Below are 9,198 nucleotides of genomic sequence, written 5' to 3' on the forward strand. Positions count from 1 at the left end.
GTAGAGACAGATGGGACTTGTAGGGACAGATGGGACATGTAGAGACACATGGGACATGTAGGGACAGATGGGACTTGGACAGACAGGAACATTAACTGGTTAGGACAGTCTTTTGTCTCCAGTCTGTATTCTGTAAACCCTGGGGTCTCGTTGATCTCTGGTGGTCCTCTTCAGAGTTACCTGCAGCACACTGGACCTTTCAGAGCGTCTTCACTCCATATATGGTCGTGCTGCTTCCTGTTGTTGTGAACTGGCCCCCTCACAGACTTTCTGTTTCAAGTTAACTTAAAATAACTGAATTACTTTTAAAACCGTAAAGTTCTTCTGTTAACTCGTTCACGATGTGTCGACGCTTGTTCAAAACGTCTCCAGCGTTAATTACCTGGACTGCTTGTTGCTCAGGTGAACAAGGGGACAAACGTGGTCCTGCAGCACAACATCGTGGCGGGTTATGAGAGAGTGGCGTATCGCATCAACGGCGAGCCGTGTCCAGGTAACAAACAGTTGAGATCAAAGCTTCCTGTCCGACAGCTCAAACTAACAGAACGTCTCCGTCGCCGCAGACCTTCCCAACGACAACGAGGCCTGGATACAGAACGAGGCGCACGGCGGCCTCTACGGCGTCTACATGAACAAAGACGGTTTGGCCGGCTGCAGCTTCATCCAGGGCTTCTTCGTCTGGAAGACCTTCGACTTCGCCATCTACTTCCAGGTAGGCAGCTGAAGGTCCAGAGGTCTGGTTGGTCCATGGCTCCTGTTCACCTTTTACATGGTCCTCCTCTGCTCCTCAGACCATCATGAGTGTCGTCGTCTCCAACGTGACACTGGTCGATAACGGGATGGGCGTCATGCCGCTCGTCTACGCTCCGCCTTCTCTGTCGCACACGTACGCAGATAAAACCGTGCATGTTCAGGTGAGCAGCCTTACGTAACGAGCCTTACAGCTGCTGAGATCTTTCCTAAGACGTGCTTCTTCTCCCAGAACACCCTGATTGTCGGCAGCAGCCCGAACTTCAACTGCTCTGACTCTCTGGATGGAGACGACTTCAACGTGGCCGTCAGCGCCGGACACCGAGCGCCCAGACCGCTCCAAGGTGACGGAGACGCACCCAGACCTCCAGGCAGACGTTTGGAGTGACAGTCCAGTAGTTTTCACATCCAGATATTTCTTTATCATTCTTAATATTTCATCCTCAGCTTTTGATTGACAGCTGCCTGAGCCAATAGGAGACTGTGTTCAGTCCTCAGAACTGGTCCGCTGCAGGAACCCTTTGGACTGGGTCTGACACCGGGCCACACAGACGTGGTCTTAACACGTGTCTGTTGTGTTTCTGCTCAGGAGGCAGATCTGGAATCAGTTGGCCCACGTTTCAGTCTGACCACAACACGGCTCCGGGTAAACCTCACCACCTGAACATGAACTACAACTCCATCAAAGGCCTGATGGAGGTCACAGGTGGGTGTCTTCGAGCACATCACATCGTCCTCGTCTCTCTCACGCTCACTCCTTGCTCTCTGCTCGTCTTAAAGACACGACCTTCGTGAACTTCCGCTCCGTGTGTTCTGGTGAGAGGAACTTCATGTTCATCACCAACCCTCTGAACGAGGACCTGCAGCACCCAGTGCAGGTTTCAGGCATCCGGATGGTCAACAGCACCGAAGATGCCAAAGTTTTCATTCACAGACCTGATCTGGGGTACGAGTTAGAGTTAAATGCTAAAGAGGCGGGAGTTACATGAATCAAAGGTCCGAGTCAGACGTTGCTGTTTCTGTGCCTCAGGAAGGTGAACCCGGCTGACTGCGTGGACATGGACTGCGACGCCAAGAAGAAGACCTTGCTGAAGGACCTGGACGGGTCGTTTTTAGGTGCAGTTGGAGCCGTGGTGCCTCAGTCCGAGTTCGAGTGGGGGGGAGATCCCAGGAGGGGTCTGGGGGACTACCGCATCCCTAAAGTGGCCCTCACCGCTCTGAATGGCAGCCGGATCCCCGTGGAGCAGGTCGCTCAGTTTAAAGGTAAGAGTTGAACCTGCTGTGGTCGGAGGTCTTGGTTCAGTGATGACCAAATGCTGCGTTCAGGTGTCGTCAGGAAAAATTGCACCTACATGGAGTCCTGGCAGAGCTACAAGTGCTTCAGCCTGAACTACCGGATGATGGTGATCGAGAGTCTGGACGCTGACACGGAGACCCGGCGCCTGTCTCCCGTCGCCGTGCTCGGAGACAGCTTCGTGGATCTGATCAACGGTCCGGTTCTGATCCAGTTTAATTGTCTCTTGTGTGTCTGGGGTTCTGAATGTTCTATTTTTGGGTTCAGGTCCTCAGGATCACGGCTGGTGCGCTGGCTACACCTGTCAGAGGCGAGTGTCTCTGTTCCACAGCGTAGTGGCCGTCGGCCACGCCTTCGACGTGTTCTTCACCGGCGTCAGCCCGCAGAAGCTCCGCCTCCTGATGCTCAACTCGGACTCGTCTGAGGTGGGTCCAGTCCAGGGTCTTGCTCAGTTCACCTTCGGCGTCTGGTTCTTTGAGTTAACGGTCTCTTGGTCTGCGCAGAGCGTCCTGGTGTCGGTGTTCTACTCCAACCCTCAGCGGCTGGACGTCTACGTCCAGAACATTCTGGTCGCCCCGACCAACGCTGCCTGGAACAACGACAGAACCGACTACACCCTGAGGAACCCCACGTTTAAAGGTGGGCCGATACTCACACCCTGAGGAACCCCACGTTTAAAGGTGGACCCACACGTTCAACACTCACCCTGAACATGATCAGTGAATCTGTGGAAAGGTTCTCCTCCTGCTGCTCCTCCTCTTCCTGCTGCTGCTCCTCCTCCTCCTGCTGCTGCTCTTCCTGCTCCTCCTCCTGCTGCTCTTCCTTCTCCTCCTCCTGCTGCTGCTCCTCCTCCTCCTGTTCCTCGCTGAACATCAAACCTGCACACCTGGAGAACCTTCAGTTCTGGTCCAGACCAGCAGAACCTTGAAGGAGCATGAATGATGGGATGACTCTCAGCTACTACCACACCAGGTTCCAGCTGATGACACACGTTTGTGTTTGCTGAGGTCGACTAGATGTGGCGGCCATTTTGAATCGGGTTGACTCCAGAAGTTAATTAAGTTTCTGTTTCATGAATTTCTGTCCAGAGGTTCTAGAGATATTTTGCTAACAGACAAAATGAACACAAACACAAGAGAATACATGATTGCCTGCCTTCCATGATGACGGGAATAAAAGTTCATCAGCCAAGGCGGGACAGATGTGGAAGGATGCCAAAACATCTCTACATGTTGGGTCAAACATGGTGCTGACCGGACCTCAGGTTGACCTTTGACCTCTGGTTCTGGGCTCATTGGACCTCAGGTTGACCTTTGACCTCTGGTTCTGGGCTCGTCAAGGTGCTTCAGGAGTTTTGTTGCATTAAATGGTGTTTACTGAAAACCGGACTGGTTCTCTGTTCTCTCCAGACGAGTACGTTCCTCAGATGAACGGTTCTGTTGGTACCAACTACTTCGACCAGGACTACAAGATGCTGAAGGTCCTGCTGAGAGGCTCCACTCCAGTGGAGATCAGAACCTCCCCGGTTCTGGTCCTGGCCTTCAACATGCCTGCCATGACTGAGGCCGAGTTCTTCGGCGATAACCTGATCCAGAACCTGGCTCTGTTCCTCAAAGTTCCCGCCCAGATGATCCGCATCTCCAATATCATCAGGGAGAGCGGCGGCTCGCGGCGCCGGAGGAGGTCCACAGGCCTGACGGTGGAGGTGGAGATCAAGAAGCCTCCGGTCCAACAAAGCACCAACAGCACCAACGGTTAGAGAAGAGCAGAGCTGGGTTTGATCCGTTCAAAGTTCTGGAGGACCCAAAGTGAGACACTCTTTGTTGTTTCAGACCAGGACTTCGAGCTGCTGAAGACCATCGCTGATGATCTGGGTCAGGCGGCAGTCTCAGGGAACCTCAGTCAGTCCATCGGCTTCAACGTGTCCTCCGTGGGCATCATCCCTCCACCTCCTCCATCTTCAGACCCAAGCTGGAGCCAGGTGAGTCTGTTCCACACCCGTCCTGCTGGTTCCGGTCCAGATGAGGCTTCTGAAGAACTTCAGTGCTGCTAAATAACCCGTTCTTCCAACCGCAGGTGGCCGGAGAAGAAGTGACGAGAGATGAGCCCACGCCGAGTTATGTGTCCGGGGTTTCCCGCCTGCTGCTGGTGCTGGACCCGATCGCCGGCGAGTTCGTCGGTCCTCTGTACCAGCAGCCGAGCCTGAAGGCTGTGGACGAGCAGGTGAGACCTGGACCCAAACCAGACCCAAACCGTACCCCGAGGTTCTGTTTGTTGTATCATCTCACAGGATGTCAGGTCCTCCTCTGTTTCACGACAGAAATCCTTCTTCCTGTTGCTGCATTTCAATAAACATATACATTTATTTAGGTTATGATCATGTGACCACCTCACCTGCTCCGATGTGATCACGTGACCACCTCGCCTGCTCCGATGTGGTCACGTGATGTGACCCAAGGTTCTGCTGTTTCAGGGGAACTGTGTCTCTGTGGGAGTGACCACTCTCACTGTGACGGCCAGTCTGAAGGACTCCAGAGGAGAACCAGTGAACGGACTGGACGGAAACACCACCATCCAGTTCAGAACCTGCTGGGCCAACTTCACGGACCTCTCCATCCTCAGCAGCGGTGCGTTTGTGACCCGCCTGCAGATACAGAACGTTCTGTAGGACCTCTGTAACACCCGTCTTCTCTCTGCAGGGGAGAACCTGACCATGGTGTTCACTCTGAAGAACTGGGGAGCCCAGTCTGAGGCCTTCACAGTCAGGAACCTTCCCACCATGACCATTACCACCACGGGGGCTCCGCCCACCACCGACAACAGCATCTTCAGCTCCAGCACCTCGCTGACCGCCGGCGGTCTGTGTCTCATCAGCGTGATCTACGAGGTGGCGTGCTGCTCCACCAGAATCCCCATCTGTTAGAAGTTCTGTCCAGAACACGGGTCCATGTGTTAGAAGTTCTGTCCAGAACACGGGTCATCGGCTCCGATAGTCCGGAGGTCCGTTTGAAGGATTTACAGATGAAACGTTCGCTCTGAGACAGAAAACTACACAAAACATGTCGACGTGTAGATTTCCAAACTCCTCCTTAGTTTTCTACAAATAAAAACGCTTTTTCACGTCACAACATTTTTATTTAATACAAGTTTCTTTCAAAGGCGACGCCTTTAATGTCAAATATAATAAACACGAACAGATCTTTGATCATTGATCACTGGTTTTAATTTTACTGAAGACACGATGATTAAATCAACTTGAAACGTTTTCAGAATGAAAATGAGAAAATAAAGATTTCTGTAAAACTGACAAATCTGAAGAAAACCTTTGGATTTAACAAATCTGAAGAAAACCTTTGGATTTAACAAATCTGAAGAAAACCTTCGGATTTGACAGATCTGAAGAAAACCTTTGGATTTGACAGATCTGAAGAAAACCTTTGGATTTGAAGTTCTTCAACTCCTCATTTATACAACGGTTCTGATCCACTTCTGGTGTTTTGTCTTTTATTCTTCTGGTCTGGATGAAGGTTTTCATGTTTTATCTTTCAGGGGAGGATCTTGGACCATTTCTTGGGAAAGAAAAATCAATAAATGATTATTTGTTGACCTGAAGGAAAAATGTTGCACTTTATGGAATGTTTCATAAAAGTCTCTTCAATAAATTCTACTTTTCATGTAAAATCCTGTTTCGAACGTTGTTTTCTTCCTGAAGCCCGTCGGGTCGAGCTGAGCAGAACTTCTCCAAACCTTCACCCTGATCCAACAGTCCAAGTTTCTGAGGGGCGATCATGTAATCTAAATCAAAACACGTCCGCTCACCGACCGGTCGTGAGACACGGGTCACATGGGGTCAGATTCTGGTCCACTCCTCCTGATCAAACTGCTCCAGCTGTTTCAGGTCTGAAGGTTCTCCTCCAGATGTTTCAGCTCTTTCCCCAGATGTTCAACAGGATTTAACTCAGAGGGGACACTTGAGAACAGTTTGTTTCTGATCTGGTCTTGGTGTCTGTGTTTTGGGTCGTGATCCTGTTGGAGGACCCGTGAGGCCTCAGGGGTCACCAGGGGTCATCAGGGGTCACCAGGGGTCATCAGGGGTCACCAGGGGTCACCAGGGGCAGCAGAGTCGGTTCCTGGGGTTTAAGAGTAAAACCCAGTCTCTGTCCGTGGTTCTGAAGGCTCCGACTGGCTGCAGTTTACTGCCGGACCTCAGAACCGAGTCTGTTTCTCCACAAGATGGTGCCACAGATAAACCCAGACTGAGGATCAGAACCACTTGGACTGGACCCGTTCACCTGCAGAACCAAACGTCTGATGGTTTTCATCTCAGAGAGCTGGAACCTGACCTCCAGAGTTCATTTTGGACCCGCACTCAGCTCAGAATGTGGGTGTGTTCTGACCCGGTTCTCTGACCGTTTGGACCTCCTGAGCTCACAGTCGGGTCCAGTCTGCGGCTCAGACTCTGGGGTTCTGTTGGACCTTTTCCCTCCTGCTGCCCTGCAGAGCGACGTGGTTCTGAAAGTCTCTGAGAGCAAAGACGGAAACATTTTAAAGAACTTTCGAACATGACCCGGGTTCCACCCAGAACCCGGGTCGAGCCTCATGACGTCATGCTGTCCATCTATAAGACCTTCTCCTCTGCCAAGGAACTGGGTCTGAACGCCAGTTGGTTCCGGTCCTCCAAGGCTGCTGACGGGGGACAATATGCGCACGAGCACGTGCACGTGTGTCTCTTCTTTCGTGTCAGTGCAGCAGAAGAACTCTGAAGGGGGGACACGTCTGTCCTCCTGGGTGAATACTGGACCTGAGGGTACCTCTGGACACTTCAGGTTCTGGACGGTCCATTTCTGTCCCCGGTTCTTCAAGGTCCAAAAACGTTCTGATAGTTCCAGATGTTTGGGTTTTATTCAAGTCCAGAAGTTTCAGTAAAGACCTTTATTCTCCTAAAATTATTTTAAATCATTTTCAGATTTTCTTTAGTTGGTGGTGCAGAGGTTAGAGAAGGCGCGCCTGAGGGCGCAGGTTTGATCCCCCGGACGACAACATCTAAATGTGGGTGGGACAGGTGAAGCACCCACACCTGCCTCCACCCTCATTTGTCCCACTCTGGGCCCTTGAGCAAGGCCCCCCCATCTGCTCCCCCCTCCACACAGAGGCTGTCGGTGTCTGGTTGGTCATGAGGAACATCTGGAGCGTGTTCTCTGTGGAGACCCTGAAGGAGCAGCTGAAAGAAGAAGAATTAACAGAAGCTGCTCACCTTCTCCACTTGCTACAGAGACAACAGGAGGTGTCCCTCTGTCCCACCTGTCCCCAGTCCTCGTCTCAGTGTCTCCATGTGGACAGATGTTAGGTTCTGGTTCCTGTTACTCTTTGATCTCATCGGTGCTGAACCTCGTCATGTTTGGTCCTCTTAATGGGACTTGTCCAGATGTTGGATTCTTGGGTTCTGACTGGTTCTGGTGGGTTTCTAGGACCGGCACCACAGAATCAGGAGGTTTGTAGGACACAGTGAGACCAGAGACCGTCTCTCGTGGTCCATGTCTTCACTTGTTTAACAGAAGCTTCAGGTGGAGTTCTGGTGTTTGGCCCGCTGGACCTCCGGTACCAGACAGCAGGAAGTCCTACAAGCTCTGTAGAACTTTGTGGAGAAATCTCTCGGTTCTGTTCACAGTGACGAGCTCTCTGCTTCGAGTGAAGGAACCAAACGGGTCGGGCCCTGCGGTTCTGTTGTCAGGTCCAAAGACTCCTGTCAGAACCTCCTGGACCACGCTGGCCGGTACCTTTTACTCCTCTTTAAGGTAAAGCTTGTACTTCAGAACCGCTGGTCCAGGTCCGGTCCAACAGCTTGTAGAACTTCAGCAGTGCTGGTTCTGGTCTCTCTGGGCCTCAGTGAGTAGCTGACCCGTCTCCAGAACCTCAGGGCGGTTCTGAACTTCCTGGTGACTCAGAGGAACACGGCTGTGATCGTGTTTGGATCTCCAGCTCGCCTCGAGCTCCTGTCCTGCAGGACCACCTGAAGCAGGTCCAGACCTGGAGGTTTATTCAGAACCTGCTCATCAGCAGAACCTGAACCTGGGCCCAGAACCCCTGAAGACCCTGCAGAACGACCAGACGCATCACGGACCACGGGGACTTAAACAACTCTCCAAAGAGTTCAGGAATATAAACCTGAAGATGCTGAGAATCAATACAAACATTGACAATTATTTTACTGACAGGAACAAAAATAACATTAAAGTTATTTGGAATATATTGAACAATGTCATTAAGAAAAGTTCTAGACCAATTATCATCAATATGTCATCAATAATGATGACATCATTAATGGCTAATAATCTCAACAGGTATTTTGTGTTGGATGAAAACTGGCAGAACCAGTTTGTGATCCTGGATCAGCTGATCGATCCTGGATCATCTGATCCTGGATCAGCTGATCGATCCTGGATCAACTGATCGATCCATCATCAGCTGATCGATCCTGGATCAGCTGATCGATCCATCATCAGCTGATCGATCCTGGATCATCTGATCGATCCATCATCATCTGATCGATCCTGGATCAGCTGATCGATCCTGGATCAGCTGATCGATCCTGGATCAGCTGATGATCCTGGATCATCTGATCGATCATGGATCATCTCATCGATCCTGGATCAGCTGATCGATCCTGGATCAGCTGATCTATCCTGGATCATCTGATCGATGCTGGATCATCTGATCGATCCTGGATCAGCTGATCGATCCTGGATCAGCTGATCTATCCTGGATCATCTGATCGATGCTGGATCATCTGATCGATCCTGGATCAGCTGATGATGGATCAAACATTAATAAATTAATTCAATGTCTGTCAGCTGTGGAAGAGAAGTCACAGATGTTGTAAATAAAAGTAAATCCACGGCGTCACAGACCGTTGTGGTTTAGATGTGATGACGGTGAAAAAGGTTATGAGACCGTTGTTCCACCAATGACCTTCATTCAACCTTTACTTATACTGGTTAGTCCCACTGAGACCAGTGGCAGCTCCAGAGATCATTTTCTGCAGAGGCTAAGTGTGTGTGTGTGTGTGTGTGTGTGGGGGGGGGATAAACATTTTACTGACGGTGCTATGAAGGATCATTTGTTCTTTCAGTTCTCAAGGTCAAGGTGTCTTTACT

The 9,198-nt window shown here is 50.9% G+C and overlaps 1 protein-coding gene across 1 annotated transcript in view; it reads left to right on the forward strand.

Annotated features, from left to right (window-relative positions):
• The window catches only part of pkhd1l1.1 (PKHD1 like 1, tandem duplicate 1), a 48,890-nt gene extending 43,923 nt beyond the window's left edge, over window positions 1-4,967 (forward strand). The window contains exons 62-76 of the mRNA XM_037693074.1: window positions 403-493; window positions 564-712; window positions 792-914; window positions 983-1,094; window positions 1,340-1,456; window positions 1,531-1,696; window positions 1,781-2,013; window positions 2,077-2,241; window positions 2,312-2,469; window positions 2,548-2,683; window positions 3,454-3,798; window positions 3,877-4,025; window positions 4,121-4,267; window positions 4,518-4,671; window positions 4,744-4,967. Of these exons, the coding sequence (XP_037549002.1) occupies window positions 403-493; window positions 564-712; window positions 792-914; window positions 983-1,094; window positions 1,340-1,456; window positions 1,531-1,696; window positions 1,781-2,013; window positions 2,077-2,241; window positions 2,312-2,469; window positions 2,548-2,683; window positions 3,454-3,798; window positions 3,877-4,025; window positions 4,121-4,267; window positions 4,518-4,671; window positions 4,744-4,967 (2,469 nt within the window). The remainder of the gene's footprint in view (window positions 1-402; window positions 494-563; window positions 713-791; window positions 915-982; window positions 1,095-1,339; window positions 1,457-1,530; window positions 1,697-1,780; window positions 2,014-2,076; window positions 2,242-2,311; window positions 2,470-2,547; window positions 2,684-3,453; window positions 3,799-3,876; window positions 4,026-4,120; window positions 4,268-4,517; window positions 4,672-4,743) is intronic.
• The last annotated feature ends 4,231 nt before the right edge of the window (window positions 4,968-9,198 follow it).

This window comes from Nematolebias whitei, chromosome 19 (assembly GCF_014905685.2).
Source record: "Nematolebias whitei isolate Nwh7 chromosome 19, NemWhi1, whole genome shotgun sequence".
In the NCBI taxonomy this organism is placed as follows: domain Eukaryota; kingdom Metazoa; phylum Chordata; class Actinopteri; order Cyprinodontiformes; family Rivulidae; genus Nematolebias; species Nematolebias whitei.